We start from the raw sequence: 16,381 nt of genomic DNA on the forward strand, positions 1-16,381 counted from the left end.
TTTTCTTATGCAATAACAAGAATATTTTGACCCTTGTTAGGGTGGTGTGGCTTATTCAATCAAGTGTTATTCTTGATTGAAGTGTGTTCTTGCTCCATAAGTGACGTCTTTTGGATTTAATCCATTTCATTACAATACTTAAGGTCGCCGTGCTTGCAGCATAAAACTCCGAGGCTAAGACCCCTGCCCCCAGGGCCTATGCTACGCATTGGCTTGCCCAAAGGGGAGACACCGATGGGAATCGAACCTTGAATGACTGTCTAGCAACCAAGGCCCCACCCCACTACGCCAACCCTCCTTTGGGCAACTCTGAGTTATTTGCTTGTTACATACTATATAATTTCTGGATTAGAAATTAAAAAGTTAGTATATTTTTTGCTGTATCTTTTCTTCTTTAGGAGGAAAACTGATATCATCTTCTGTGGTAATTGCAGCTATGCGAATTGTCATTCCACAAAACTCGGCATCTGAGGAATCCATACAATGAAAATTTACCTGTGAAGGTTGGAAAATTTTTAGAAGTGTATCTTATGCTTTGTATTGTGGCCTTTTGTGCAAGTATTTTCTTGGAACTACAGCATTGTAGCTTTTATCACAGTCACAAATATCAGTTATTTTCAATTTATTGCAATTTTCACACAAAAAAGCCACATATTCACCATAACACCAAATTTGTATTTGTTGCACATTTATTGTGTTTTTTTCAAAAACACATGATAAAATCTGCTTGTTAAAGTAAGGGTGAACTTGTAATTCAACCCTCCAACTTTTTATAAAAAAAGTAATAAAAAATTGCAAGGCTTCCCATCCACATGATGGAGGCAAGCAGTGATTGCCCATCCAACTCATATGGGCAATTACCCATCCTTGAGACATTACAAAGGGAGGAGTGGCCTTTAACACAGGCCATTGAAGGGTCTCCCCTCTTTCTTTTCTTCGATATGGGATTATTATTCCCACATTGAATGGAAGGAAGAAATAATAATTTGAGCTTGTTTTTAATATGATAAATATGATTCAACCAACAACCCAACTGAATATTTTTTCATGCATCACATTATTTTTAAACTAAAATCAGCAACATTTATTGGATGCAGCTATTTGTATTTTCAAACTAAAATTTGGCATCCTAAAAGTTCCTTTTTGGGTCAGTGTTAGAGAGTGAAGAGAGCACTCAATCTAGGGCATAAGAAATGTTCTGTTAAAGTGTATATATATATATATATATATATATATTAGTATTTTTTATATTTTATTACACTATTTGCTTGAGATTTTTCAAGGAAAACACATTTTTTCACACTTTCCCAAGATATTCCTTGTTGAGAATATCTTGATAACAAGGTTTGTGATATGGCTCTTATATATTGCTAACTCCTTATTGACATGCTAATTATTTATTTGACTTATTAAATCTATGTGAAGAAATATAGTTAGAGAGTATTTGTGTGTGCAAGTCTTAATTATATTTATATGTTTCTATGTCAACTGTGGATTTGTCTTTTCACTTTACATATACACACTTACTGTGAGACCTAAGTTTTTGATGTCTAATAGCATCTTTGTAATATGTGGTCATAATCATGTTTTTAGTGCCACATCAATTTGTATTGTGGCCTTTTGTGCAAGTATTTTCTTGGAACTACAGCATTGTAGCTTTTATCACAGTCACAAATATCAGTTATTTTCAATTTATTGCAATTTTCACACAAAAAAGCCACATATTCACCATAACACCAAATTTGTATTTGTTGCACATTTATTGTGTTTTTTTCAAAAACACATGATAAAATCTGCTTGTTAAAGTAAGGGTGAACTTGTAATTCAACCCTCCAACTTTTTATAAAAAAAGTAATAAAAAATTGCAAGGCTTCCCATCCACATGATGGAGGCAAGCAGTGATTGCCCATCCAACTCATATGGGCAATTACCCATCCTTGAGACATTACAAAGGGAGGAGTGGCCTTTAACACAGGCCATTGAAGGGTCTCCCCTCTTTCTTTTCTTCGATATGGGATTATTATTCCCACATTGAATGGAAGGAAGAAATAATAATTTGAGCTTGTTTTTAATATGATAAATATGATTCAACCAACAACCCAACTGAATATTTTTTCATGCATCACATTATTTTTAAACTAAAATCAGCAACATTTATTGGATGCAGCTATTTGTATTTTCAAACTAAAATTTGGCATCCTAAAAGTTCCTTTTTGGGTCAGTGTTAGAGAGTGAAGAGAGCACTCAATCTAGGGCATAAGAAATGTTCTGTTAAAGTGTATATATATATATATATATATATATATATATATATATATATTAGTATTTTTTATATTTTATTACACTATTTGCTTGAGATTTTTCAAGGAAAACACATTTTTTCACACTTTCCCAAGATATTCCTTGTTGAGAATATCTTGATAACAAGGTTTGTGATATGGCTCTTATATATTGCTAACTCCTTATTGACATGCTAATTATTTATTTGACTTATTAAATCTATGTGAAGAAATATAGTTAGAGAGTATTTGTGTGTGCAAGTCTTAATTATATTTATATGTTTCTATGTCAACTGTGGATTTGTCTTTTCACTTTACATATACACACTTACTGTGAGACCTAAGTTTTTGATGTCTAATAGCATCTTTGTAATATGTGGTCATAATCATGTTTTTAGTGCCACATCAATTTGTACTTGATTAACTGCTAGGGTTAAAATTTTAATGTATCCTATAGCTAATTAATACATTACTCAAAGAGCACATCCCCTAAATAGTAGTTTTGGGGACTTTTTGCTCCCACAGCGTGATTCAACCTTCTCTTTATCCTTTCTCTTGTCTAATTCAGTATACCTAAATGAATTGGTTCTCCCACATCAAAATCTAGTATGGTATCAAAGCAGTTGAAGTAGCTATCAGTCCCTTCTATCAATGTCCCCTTCTTCGGGTCATCTTAACATTTCCCCTACTTCTATTATCTTCTTCTATTTCTGTAATGCCCTTTTCTCCTTTAATATTCTTTTATCTAACTTCATCATTCTTTTTTTGTTTTCACATACTGAAGATTACTCTCCTACCAAGAGGGTCAGCCCTGCATCAAAGGTGGTGTCTTCTATACGTGAGTTCAATTCCAATTGTTCTCAAGGAGACCGACTATGTGAAGGAGGCTGAATCTTGCAATTATTGTAGTAGGGAGGGGCTGGTATCTCTGTAAGGTGTATAGGCTAGAAGCTGCCTCCAATGAGTTGTGGGAAATTTGTAAACTCGTCATTTGGATCGTTGTAGTGCTGGCTAGAAGTTGGTGCTAGTAGGCCTCTAGATAATCAAAGAGTTCAACTATTCGAACATTGCTCTCGGGAGGAGGGAGGGACTCTAGAAGTAAGATCACCACTGGATGTGGGTGGTGGCAAACTCACAACCAACATGAGCATGGCTATGATGGAACGTGAAGAGACCATTGTTGGCGTCAGAACTAGATCCAGGCCACAATTTCACTAGTAATCTTTGAAACACGTCTTCATTGGATCCATGGCTCTTGGTAGACTGGATCTTCTTTGACTAAGATCTGAAGGGTCCATGGATTCAATTTGAGCAGGCCTATCTAATTACATTATTCTCTATCAATCAAAAAACCTTTTTATTTTCTATTGCTTGTAAATGCTGAAGATTCTTTCCCCTTTTCTCAAATTGGTGGCAGTAGGGGAAGGAGATGCAATTGCTCATGTAAGAAACCTTGATGGTGTGTTTGATTACCTCAGATCTCTGAGGAGAACCAAGGTTTAGTGGATCGAGGCATGGGGTCTGCGTCTTGATCAAACCTCCTTACAAATAAAGGAGGTTTTGAGATCCCCATTTTATGCCCCCCCCCCCCCTGAAAAAAACTGAGTTTTTCAACTCCGAGGAGGGGGGGGGGGGAGACGAGGGGGAGGGGGTCTTGGACTAGAGAACCTTGGATTAGAGATCCGAGGATCTCTAAGCCGAGATAATCACATTCACCCTGAGAGTAGTTTGAAATGGTGATAGAGGGGCTGCACATGAGAGATGGTGTTGTTCTAGCGTCTTCTCTTTCAGATATTTTAACGGGAAGTATGCGACACACTTGGTGTGCGGCAATTCTCGTCCCATTTGAAGCCACAATATGTGGTTTCTCTTTTGAATGACATAGTGAGGATGATTCAAGTCAAGGAGAAGTATATCCATTATCCACTCTTAAGCAATAGAGAGAAAGGAACCGAGCTCCGAAGTCAATAAAGCCACCTCTTCATAAAATGTATACAGGGAATTAGGTGTTAGATCCATGTCAGATTGTGGGTTGAGCGAGACTCTCAATTTGTTGGTTCACCTTTCTGAAGGACTATTATTCTTGAATAATGGTGAGCTAGAACAAAAAGTCTTGACATCTACAAAAGCTTTAAACAGAAATAAGAAGAAAAAAATGGTAATGGAATTGAAATTCTCCAAATCCCTCCTACATTGTAGTGATCTCGAGTGTGCTTTGGGAACATCCAAGTTGAATTTTGATTGTGTCAAATGAAGCTGCTGGCATGAATATATGAAGTTTCTGCTGTCCGGGTTGCGATATGTTTTTACGTAACTGTAGTTGATTTGGTGGGTAAGGTTGAAACAAAGTAGGAGGACTTAGAACTACCATAAATTTCATTTGGAGATATTGTTGTTTCTCCTTTATACCATGTATCTGTAGATTTGGAGGTATATAATGTCTTATTGGAAAACTCTAGGAGTGTCTGTGCTAGAGAGTTGGTGATTTTTTTTTAGTGATGCAATTTAGTTCAGGGTTTGGGAATGAGCCTATTTGTTTTTGGTAGTGTAAAGTTGGTCAGAAGCTATTTTGGAAGGAGAATAGAGATCTAAGTCAATCAATCCTCCCCTAGTGCATTATGGGAGATTTCAACCCAGTGTTGCACCAAGAAGGTGACAATACATAGGGGGAATGAAAATCATTTAGGAGGTTCTAGGGCTTTCATAGACCAAGGCCAGCTGATACATGTTCTGTTAGCTAGGGTGAAGTTCTCACGATCAGATAACTGACCCAAACTATGCATGACACATGAGGGATAATAAATTTCCAGGCATTTCATGATTCATCTGCCCTAAAGCTCTCTTGGATCATGGGGCTGTTCTAAATTGGATGCAGGTTTTCCTAACATGAAGAGATTTTATTTTGCGGGTTGCTGGTTGCGAAAGCCAGGTCTCAACTGTTTGGTTTATCAATGGTTGGAAGCTTTGATTGAAGGAAAATGACATGGGTTTAGAATTGTTAAATTATATATATATATATTTGCCCCAGGGGCATTTCTGTCATTTCCCATTTTACGCATATTCACACTTGTGAATGTGCATGTAACTTTTCTTCTTTTGTCTTTTTCTTTCTTCCTTTTTCTTTCTTTTCTTTTTACCTTTTTGACTAAAAGTCAAAGGAGGGGGAGATGTTGGACCCCCTCCAACGTCTAGTAGGAGCCCCTCCTTTCGGTCTCCTCTTGTATTATAAATAGGGGTGTGTCCCCTCTAATTGTATTCATTCTTTTGAGAGCCTTTGTGCTCACCCTTGCTAAATAGATTCAATCTTTTGCATTTCAAGTGTTCTCTTTGTACCTTTGTGTACTTTTTATTCAAGTGTTCTTGGTGTGTCTTTGTACATGTATCCCTTCGTGGAGCTTGTGCTTGTAGTGCACATCTTTGAAGATATTTTTACATGGTATTAGAGCCAGGTTGGGAGAAAAGAAGATCGTGTGATTTGTTCTCTCTATTGGGTGCTTCAAAAAGCGTGCCATCAAGTTTGGGTGATTGGGGGTGAAGACTCGTTTCTTCATTCAACATTTTAGAAGCATCCCACCTCAAGTAGGACCTTATATCTCATTGTGGTACACATCTCTTTCTCTTTTTCTTCTCTCTAATGGGCGAAAAAGACTCCCACTTCTCTCTTGGCTTCAAATTAAATGGATCTAATTGTCATGTATGAGCCGAAAATATGGAGGCTCATTTCAAAGGTAAGGGTCTTTGGGGATATGTTCAAGGAACTATTCCCGAACCCGAACCTAAAATTACTATCATTGAGAGAGGAGAGATTAAGGTCCTTGACGGTGAAGAAAGAGAAAAGGCGTTTGAAGAATACAATAAACGGCATGAAGAGTGGGAGATGAAAAACTATAAAATTCTTTCATGGTTTTTCTCTTCGGTGGAAACCAAAATTAATGCCAATATATTGAAATTCAAGAAAGCATATCAAGTATGAGAGTATCTTGAACGAATGTATACATCAAGAGACTTGTCCTATAAATATTACCTCCAAAAGAAGGCTTTGACTCTACAACAAGGTGAGATGTCGGTTAAAGAGTATTTTGCCAAATTATCCGCTATAAGGGATGAACTTGCTATCCTTGAACCTAAATGGAGTGGAGAGGCAATCGAACGGAGGCAAAAACAACTTGAAGATGATCACTTTTTTAATTTCCTAAATGGGTTTAAACCTGAATTCGAACAATCTAGATCCTCTCTTTTATCTTTCTTTTCTTCTCCACCTTTAGAAGATGTTCTTACCAAATTAAGTGGAGAAAAGACTATATTGGGAATGAATAAAACCAATTAAAATGTGTTGGTCGTCCCCTCTAAAAATGATGAGGGAGCTTACGCTGTATCTAGACCGGGGAGCAATGTTAAACCTTATAAACCTCCCCACTTCAACAAGAATAAAGGAGGAAGAGAAAATAATGGACAATATGGAAGAAGAGACTACAGTAAAATCGTGTGTCATTTTTGTAAAAAACCAGGGCACATAAAACCCGTGTGTCCCAAGTGGAAAAAGATGGTGTCAATGTCGACAACCTTTAGAGAGGAGACACTGTCTACCTCCAACAATGTCAATCTATCTATAAATCAAATTATTGAAGCTCTTCAACCACTTCTCAAGGGATCTATTTCTGGAGCCGCTGCATCCTCTTTCTCTCCTCCAGATAAAATTCTTTGGCTATTAGACTCAGGTACATCCTTTCATATGACTCCAAATGCTTTTACACTGACCAATTATTCTGAAAACCTCTCACCATCCTTTGTCTCTACTGCGGATGGGGCTTCTCTTAAAATTAAATGAATTGGAGATTTTGAAAAACAATATTTTTTTGTTCCCAAAGTTATATTTATTCCAAAATTAAATTTGAACTTGCTTTCCGTCTCTCAAATTTCGGATCATAGATGTAATATAAAATTCTCATCACATAAATGTGGGATACAGGATCGCCAACCCGAAAAGTTGATTGGGGAAAGCTTTAGGAAGGGTGACCTCTATTTTATGGAGTTTCTTCAAGTTCCAAAAACTTCTTTTTGTAACATTGCTCAACATAAAGATATAAATGTTTGGCATAAACGCCTTGGGCATCCAAATATTGACAAACTTTCTCATATTCATTTTGCTAAAACATTATGTAAAGAAAATTTCAGTTGTAATGATTGTATTCTGGGAAAAATGAGAAGCTTACCTTTTGGCTCAAGATCTATGTTTTCAACTAAGCCTTTTGAAATTGTGTATTCGGATGTGTGGGGACCCACACGTGTAGTATCTAAGGGAGGGTTTTCATATTATGTTATTTATATTGATGACTATTCAAGATACAGTTGGATATACTTTCTAAAACATAAGCAAGAAGTCTTTTCCACTTTTAAGAATTTTCATGTAATGATAGAAACCCAATTCAATAGAAAGTTACAAATCTTTAGAATAGATTCAGGGGGTGAATTCCTCTCAAATGAATTTAAAGACTATATAGAGAGTAATGAGATTATTCATCAAAGGTCTTGCTCAAAACTCCTCAACAAAACGACTTAGCCGAATGAAAACATAGACATATTATTGAAACTACAAGGACTCTACTTATTTCTCAAAAGATTCCAAAAAGATTTTGGGCCGAAGCTGCCATGGCCTCTATCTATCTTATAAATCGTCTTCCTTCTAAAAATTTAAGCCAAATATCTTTTTGAAGTTTTATATAAAAAAGAACCCGATTATAACAGATTACAAATCTTTGGTTGCAAATGTTTTGTTGTCACTGATAAATATTATTAGTGTTTATGCACCTCAAGTAGGTTTAGATGATTCCATTAAGCATCAATTTTGGGAAGATTTAGATGGAGTAGTACAAGAGACATCTTATGGAGAAAAGCTTTTCATCGGCGGTGACCTTAATGGACATGTAGGCATTAGTAGGGATGGATTTGAGAATATCCATGGAGGCTATGGTATAGGAGAAAGAAATGAAAGTGGAGAAAGGATTTTAGATTTTTGTTTGTCCTATGATATGATCTTAGCAAACACTTGGTTTAGGAAGAGGGAGTCTCACCTAGTAACATTTAAAAGTGGGGTTAATACGAGTCAGATAGATTTTTTCCTACTTAGAAAGAGAGATAGGGGTTGTTGCATCGATTGTAAGGTTATACCAGGAGAAAGTGTAGCTACACAACATAGAGTCTTAATTTTAGATCTTAGAATTAGACAATGCCGCAAAAGGGATAGACATAGGATAGATCCTAGAATTAAGTGGTGGGCACTGAAAGGAGCTAAACAAGGAATGTTTGTAGAGCAGATAGTTAAGGAAGTTGATTGGTGTCTCGAGGAGGATTCAGAATTAATGTGGAATAAGATAGCGGGTGGTATGAGAAAAGTAGCTAAGGAGGTATTGGGTGAGTCTAAAGGCGGTGCACCACTAGGTAAGGATACATCATGGTGGAACGAGGATGTCAAATTAGCTATTAAGGTTAAAAGAGAGTGTTATAGAAATCTAAGTAAGAGTCGTGATAATGAGAATTTGGAGAAGTATATGATAGCAAAGAAGGAAGCTAAAAAAGTTGTTCGAAACGCGAGGGCTAAGGTATATAAGGAGGTTTATGACAAGTTGGATACCAAAGAAGGCGAGAAGGATATTTATAGGCTTGCAAAGATGAGAGATAGGAAATCGAAGGATTTGGGTATGGTTAGATGTATCAAAGATGAAACGCAAAGGGTTTTAGTCAAAGATGAGGAGATTAAGGAGAGATGGAAAGATTATTTTGATAAGCTATTTAATGATAGTCATGCTCAAGATCTTGGAGACTTCTCCATTCCTTTTCATGAGATAAATCGTGACTTCATGCGCAAGATTCAAAAGAAAGAAATTGCAGAGGCTTTGAAGAAAATGAAATCAAGAAGGGCAGTTGGCCCAGATGGTATACCTATCGAGGCTTGGAAATGCTTGGGAGAGAAAGGTTTAGAATGGTTGACAAATCTTTTTAACTTGATTTGGCGAACAAATAAGATGCCTAATGAGTGGAGGAAGAGTACTTTGGTGCCTTTATATAAGAATAAGGGTGATATACAAGATTGCACAAACTATCGTGGTATAAAACTCATGAGTCATACTATGAAACTTTGGGAGAGGGTGATTGAGTCTAGGTTGAGGAAGGTTGTCATGATATCGGAGAATCAATTTGGTTTTATGCCTGGAAGATCAACTATGGAAGCTATACATCTTCTTAGACAACTTATTGAAAGATATAGAGAGAGGAACAAAGATTTGCATATGGTTTTTATTGATTTAGAGAAGGCATACGATAGAGTACCTAGGGACGTTCTCTGGTGGACAATGATGAAGAGAGGTGTTTCTCTCAAGTACATTAGTATAATTAAAGATATGTATGAAGGAGTAGTAACCAATGTCCGCACTTGTGGAGGGGTGACAACCAATTTTCCGATAACGGTTGGGTTACATCAAGGATCTGCTTTAAGCCCTTTCCTATTTGCGATAGTGATGGATGAGCTTACGAGATCAATTCAAGAAAATGTACCGTGGTGTATGTTGTTTGCTGATGATATTGTTTTGATTGATGAGTCTAGAGCTGGGGTTAATGCTAAGTTAGAATTATGGAGACAGACATTGGAAGCTAGAGGTTTTAAGTTGAGTAAGAGTAAGACTGAATATATGGAATGTCGGTTTAGTAAGCAACGAAGTAGTGATGGGAGTGTAGTGAAGCTTGGTGAGCAAGATATACCGGTGAATGATTATTTCAAATATTTGGGATCCATCATTCAAAAGTATGGAGAAATTGATGGAGATGTAAATCATAGGATAAAGGTTGGGTGGATGAAATGGAAAAGTGCTACTGGAGTGCTGTGCGATCGTAGAATGCCATTGCGGTTGAAGGGAAAGTTTTATAGGACGACTATTAGACCCGCTTTACTATATGGTACGGAATGTTGGGCTGCCAATAGACATCATATTCAAAAAATGAGTGTAGCTGAGATGCGGATGCTTAGATGGATGTGTGGAAATACAATAAAAGATAAGATTCGGAACGAAGAGATACGTAAGAAGGTAGGTGTTGCACCCATTGAAAATAAGATGCGAGAGAATCGTTTACGGTGGTTTGGACATATTCGGCGAAGGCCTAATGATGCTCCAGTTAGAAGGTTGGAGAAATGGGAAAATATATTAGTTAAAAGAGGTCGGGGTAGGCCTAGGAAGACTTGGATGGAGATGATAGGAAAGGATATGAATGCTTTGAACCTCACCGAGGACATGGCGTTGGATAGAAATGATTGGAGGAAAAGGATTCATGTGGAAGACCCAAAATGAATTTCTTTTTTGGTTCATATCGCTGACCCCAATTGTTTTGGGATGAAGGCGTAGTTGTTGTTGTTGTTGTATCCCCTAAAGCCATTCCCTGTGCTTTCTTTGGTTATTCAGAAACATAAAAAGGTTTTAGGTGTTATGACCTTCAGAATGATAATCTGTACGTCTCAAGGAACGTCACTTTTTTAGAAACTGAAAGTGCTTTTGAGAAGGACTCAACCCTTCCCGATAATGCTGATTACTCCTTTTTATTTGAATTACTAAATAAGAATAAAGATTTCTTCAGTGATGATGAGACAAATAATGAGAATGTTGATAATGAAGCTCCTCTATCTGTTTAACCAGTAGAAGCTGTAAATGAACCAATTACATACTCACATAGAAATAGAAATACGTTTAGAAGTGCAATAGAAAGATATAGTGATTTTAGTGAGCCCTCTCAAGATAACAACTTACGAAGAACTGAAAGACCTAAGAGAAACCCTTACAAATTTATATCCTATGAATCTTTTTCCCCAAAACATAGGGCTTGGCTTAGTGCCATTCACTCATACGAAGAACCCAGAAACTTCAAAGAAGCTAAAGAAAGATTAGAATGGGGAGATGCAATGAATAATGAACTTTATGCCCTTAACAGAGCCAAGACTTGGGAATTTTAAAATCTTCCTAAAAGAAAAAAGACAATAGGATGTAGATGGGTCTTTAAGGTTAAGTTCATAAGTGATGAAACTCTTGAAAGATATAAGACCCGGCTAGTAGCTAAAGGTTATAGCCAGGAATATGGTATTGATTATGAATAAATCTTTGCTTCTGTGGCAAAAATGGTCATTATAAGATGTTTGATCACTACTGCATCTATTAAAAAATAAAACATATATCAAATGGATGTTAAAAACGTCTTTCTGAATGGAGACCTAAACGAAGAAGTCTACATTGAGGCCCCTCCTTGGCATGGATATACCAAAGGGTAAAGTTCTTCGTTTTAGAAAAACCTTGTATGATTTAAAGCAAGCTCCAAAAGCTTGGTACGATCGATTTAATGAAGTAATGGTTGAAACTGGATTTAATTCCTGTTATACTGACACTGCTCTCTTTGTCAAAAAGTCTGATGCAGGAATTATAATTTTGTTGTTATATGTTGATGATATGCTAATAACAGGCACTGATATTAAGGAAATAGAAAATATCAAATCCACTCTAAAAGAAAGGTTTGAAATGTCTGACTTAGCGTTTCTGACATACTTTTTGGGTATTGAGGTTGCTTACTCTCATAGAGGTTATTTTTTGTCTCAAACTAAATTGGTTTGCGAGATTCTTGACAGGCCTGACATTACAGATGAAAAGATTTGCGAGACTTTTGAAGTTGTGAGCTAAAAAATGAAGGGATTTCTTTGGAAAATCCTACTCCATATCGGCAGCTTATGGGATCACTTATGTATCTTAGTATCACACAGCCAGACATATCTCATGCCGTGTATACTGTGAGTCAATTTCAGCATGCCTCCACTTCAGTTCTTATGAATGCTGCACTTCGTATTGTCAGATATATAAAGGACACAATAAACAAGGGAGTATTTCTTTCTTCGTCTTCAAACTTAGAATTGATTGCATATACTGACTCTGATTGGGGAGGTGACCCAAATAACCGTCACTCCATCACTGGTTTTTGTATTTTTCTAGGTGAATCACTGATCTCATGGAGATGAAAGAAACAACAGAAGGTGTCTCTTTCATCAACATAAGCATAATATCGAGTCATGACCTCCACGACTATGGAGATTGTGTGGATTCATCAATTGTTGAAGGATATGGGGGTACTAATCCAAGGACCTACAAGACTGTGTTGTGATAATAAAAGTGATATATATTGCTAAAAATCACACTTTTCATGAGCGTACCAAGCACATTGAGATGGATTGCCACTATGTCAGAGAAGCCTACTTGCAGAAAATCATAGACCTTCCTATGTGACTTTAGAATACCAGTTGACAGACTTTTTCACAAAGACGCTGTGTTCCCTCAGATTTCATTTTTTTCTTGGCAAACTTTTGGTCATCACGCCCTAAGTTTGAGGGGGGGGGGTGTTAAATTATATATATATATATATATATATATATATATATATTTGCCCCAGGGGCATTTCTGCCATTTCTCATTTTACGCATATTCACACTTGTGAATGTGCATGTAACTTTTCTTCTTTTTCTTTTTCTTCTTTTCTTTTTTTCCTTTTTCTTTTTCTCTTTTCTTTCTTCCTTTTTCTTTCTTTTCTTTTTACCTTTTTGACTAAAAGTCAAAGGAGGGGTGAGGCGTTGGACCCCCTCCAACGGTTAGAAATCTAACCGTTGGAGGGGCTCCAACATCTAGTAGGAGCCCCTCCTTTTGGTCTCCTCTTGTATTATAAATAGGGGTGTGTCCCCTCTAATTGTATTCATTCTTTTGGGAGCCTTTGTGCTCACCCTTGCTCAATAGATTCAATCTTTTGCATTTCAAGGTTTCTCTTTGTATCTTTGTGTACTTTTTATTCAAGTGTTCTTGGTGTGTCTTTGTACACGTATCCCTTCGTGGAGCTTGTGCTTGTAGTGCACATCTTTGAAGATATTTTTACAAGAATAGCATCTAAATTTACGTCATTGTGAACCAAAATAAAGGAATGGAGGAGATAATAAGGTGAGCCAAGATTTCGTCATATTAAAAGCTGGGAAGATGAACTCTTGAAGTTGTATATAGAAAGACTTAAAGGAACTCAAGATATTCTTTTCTTAGACCAGAAAATAAATGATCTGGTCATCGAAGAGTGGCATGTTTGAGATGAAATTCATTAGCTCAAGGTCCTGAATTGATCAACTGAAGGTAGATGATAGCTAAACTTAATATTTCAATCAGTATGCTTATTATGGAAAGTGTCTCAGCTTCATCAACCATGTCATGATTGAGGGTGCCATTTATGAAGGTTCACAGCTATTACTTGGATGGTTGATTATTTCAAGAAAGCTTTCAGTTACAATGCTTCTGTAGGTGGTAGACTCACAAACTTCCCTTTTGAGAGGATTGAAGAGGTCGATTTAGGTTTTCTGATTAGTGATTTTAATAAGAGATAAGGCTGCTGCATGGTCGTTAGCCAAACAGCTCTGGTGTGGATGGTTTTTCACCAAAACTTATCAGTGATAGAATCATCATTGCCGAGTCAGGAGTTGTAAAAGGAGACAACAAAGGACCAGTGAGGAAGAAAAAAGGAAACTGAGAAACATGAAAAAACTATCAAGTTTAACCTTTCCAGCTATTGGTATTCTATTTGCAACTTCATCCTTGTAAGGTTGTTATATTTGAGACAATGTTGTTTCCAGAATTCCAGTTTGTCTCATGAATTCATGTCCTAGGAAGTAATCTTGTTAAGTTGTGTACTTCAAGATGTTGAAACATGGATATTAAAGCACATTCAGCAATGTTGCTTCGATGTGGCCTTTGTGTGTACTACATGCTCCAAGGACTCTTCATGCACATCAGTAACATGGTAGTCGTGTTTGATTTTCCAGTTCTTGAAGGGATTTTGTGATTATGCTTGTAGATCAGTAACATGCTGGTATCATTTGGGACACTCGAATAGCGTTGAAGCTTAGCGAGGTGCAAGACCCACTCATGAAGCGAGGCGTAAAGCGTAAGCTTCACAAACATATTTAAAAAATTACCAAATAAAAGATAAAAAATGTATCATTTATGTGCCATTTTTTATACTGCAAAAGCAACAAAAGAATTAAGATAGATGTAATATATATGAACAAATTGAAAACATATCAATTTTAATACCCCTTCAAGAAAATCACGATAACTAGTAAGAATCAATATTCTACATATTTGTATAGAGGACACCATAATGCTATATATGATATAGGGGAATTGTTTTTTACTCTCGTGGGTAAGGAACCCCCTGGTGAAAAAATGTAATATTTTCATTTTTTCCAGTTTTTTTGCACATCTAACCCTCTAGATATGATCTACATATTAAGTTTAGTGGAAACAGACCTTTGGATCATGTTTTTCTGACGTATATGTCAGATTTTACGAGGGTTGAAAATCAATGGCATGCAATGTACCACATTTTCAAACCCCAAAAAACATGTTTTTATGTCAAAAAACTATGATTCAAGAGTTGATTCATACTATTTTTACCATGCTGAACAAATCCATGAGGTCAGATTTGGTCAAAACAACCTCTCCCTATGAGTTCTAACCAGAGTTACCGGAAGCGCCTATACAGTTGGGAAGGCATCATTTTTTTGGGAAGCACGCTTCCCTCTTATTTTATTTTATTTTATTATTATTATTTTTCTTCTTTTTTCGCTTCCCCCTCGCTTCCTAGGTCGCTTTTGAGACGGTTCGTGATTCGCTTCTAAGTCGTCCCACGCTTCTGGCTTCCTAAAATTTTGAAAGTGCCTCGCTCCCGCTCCCACTTCCCGTATTGCTTCCCGCTTCCTCGAGTGACAACCATGGTTCTAACTAGGGGTTTCCTTACGCATGAGGGTAGCAAATGCTATCCCTATGATATATGGGCAATAATATATCATATATCATGCACATGAAATACAAATTTACATATTTCAGTAGAGGACAGCATGCAATGAAAAACATACACAAATTACACACACATACAACACATAATTACATATAAAAAATACAATTACACAATACACAGTCACTCATCCACATACAAATGCATAGACAATTTTTACAAACAGAGCACACACACACACTGCATGTTCACCCACACACACATCATATGCACCCATCATAAAACACACTTACTCGTATATGCATGGCATTCATCACACACAGTGACAGGAAAGAAGAAAAAGGAAGAAGAAAGAAAAAAAGGAATGAGAAGAAGAAGAAAGAAAGAAAAGAAATGAAAAAAAAGAAAAAGAAGAAAAGGGAAAAAAGAAAAGAAGAAAGAAAAAAAGGAAAATATGGGAAAAAACAGAAGAACAAAACAAAAAAAAGAACGAGGGCAGAAAAGAAGGAAAAAACAGAAAGAGAAGGTGGAGAGAGAAAAAATCGCTTGTGAAGTGCCGGAATGTTGCCGTCGGTCGCCGGAATGTTGCTGCTGGTTGAAGGGAGGTGGAAGAGGGAAAAGGGGAAGATGGGTTTGCCCTAATCAATCGGAACCCCCTCCCTTTCACGTTTCTTTCTTAAAAAGGTCAAATGAGGCCTTTGACCACATGAGTATGAGGTGCGAAAGCGCGCCTCAAAGTACATGAGGCGCACGCCTCAGCCCCTCTTGCGCTTTCTAGGTGTGCCTCAAGGCATATATGCCTGCGCCTCACTTCGAGGCAGGTTTTTTCCGTCTTGAAGTGTGTTTTTAACAACACTAGTGTGCATGTTCATTTTCAATCTGGTCATGGTTGTTTTGGCCCTGCGCTGATTGGTCTCTGTAGCATCATCAGGTAGAAAGCACTCTGGAACTGCTGTACTGATAGAGGTTTCTAGTAGATTGTCATTTTGCATGTGAAATCATGTCAATTCCAGCCACTGTTTCCATTCTCAGCTTTTGCTTAGTCATTCATGGGATAGATACTCATGATCAGTAGTTTCATACTAAAATAGTCATTCCTGAAATCCCTCTTCTTGAACTTTGTGCATTCAGGTGTGTTTGGGTTCTATGATTGGCTAATAAAATAGCTCTTTGTTTTATAATTTATATTATCTTATCATCAATGACTTCCCTCAATGATGGATTTTTTCATGTTCTTTTGTCGTGCATTTTATCCT

General features: G+C 36.8%; 1 protein-coding gene across 1 annotated transcript in view; it reads left to right on the top strand.

The window, feature by feature from the left end:
- Positions 1 to 16,381, top strand: part of LOC149831265 (30-kDa cleavage and polyadenylation specificity factor 30-like) — a 44,288-nt gene that overhangs the window by 25,291 nt on the left and 2,616 nt on the right. Inside the window, exon 5 of the mRNA XM_090013775.1 lies at positions 435 to 503. Coding sequence (XP_089869901.1) covers positions 435 to 503 — 69 coding nt within the window. The remainder of the gene's footprint in view (positions 1 to 434; positions 504 to 16,381) is intronic.

Source organism: Nuphar pumila, chromosome 7 (assembly GCF_984573655.1).
Source record: "Nuphar pumila chromosome 7, dmNupPumi1.hap1.1, whole genome shotgun sequence".
In the NCBI taxonomy this organism is placed as follows: domain Eukaryota; kingdom Viridiplantae; phylum Streptophyta; class Magnoliopsida; order Nymphaeales; family Nymphaeaceae; genus Nuphar; species Nuphar pumila.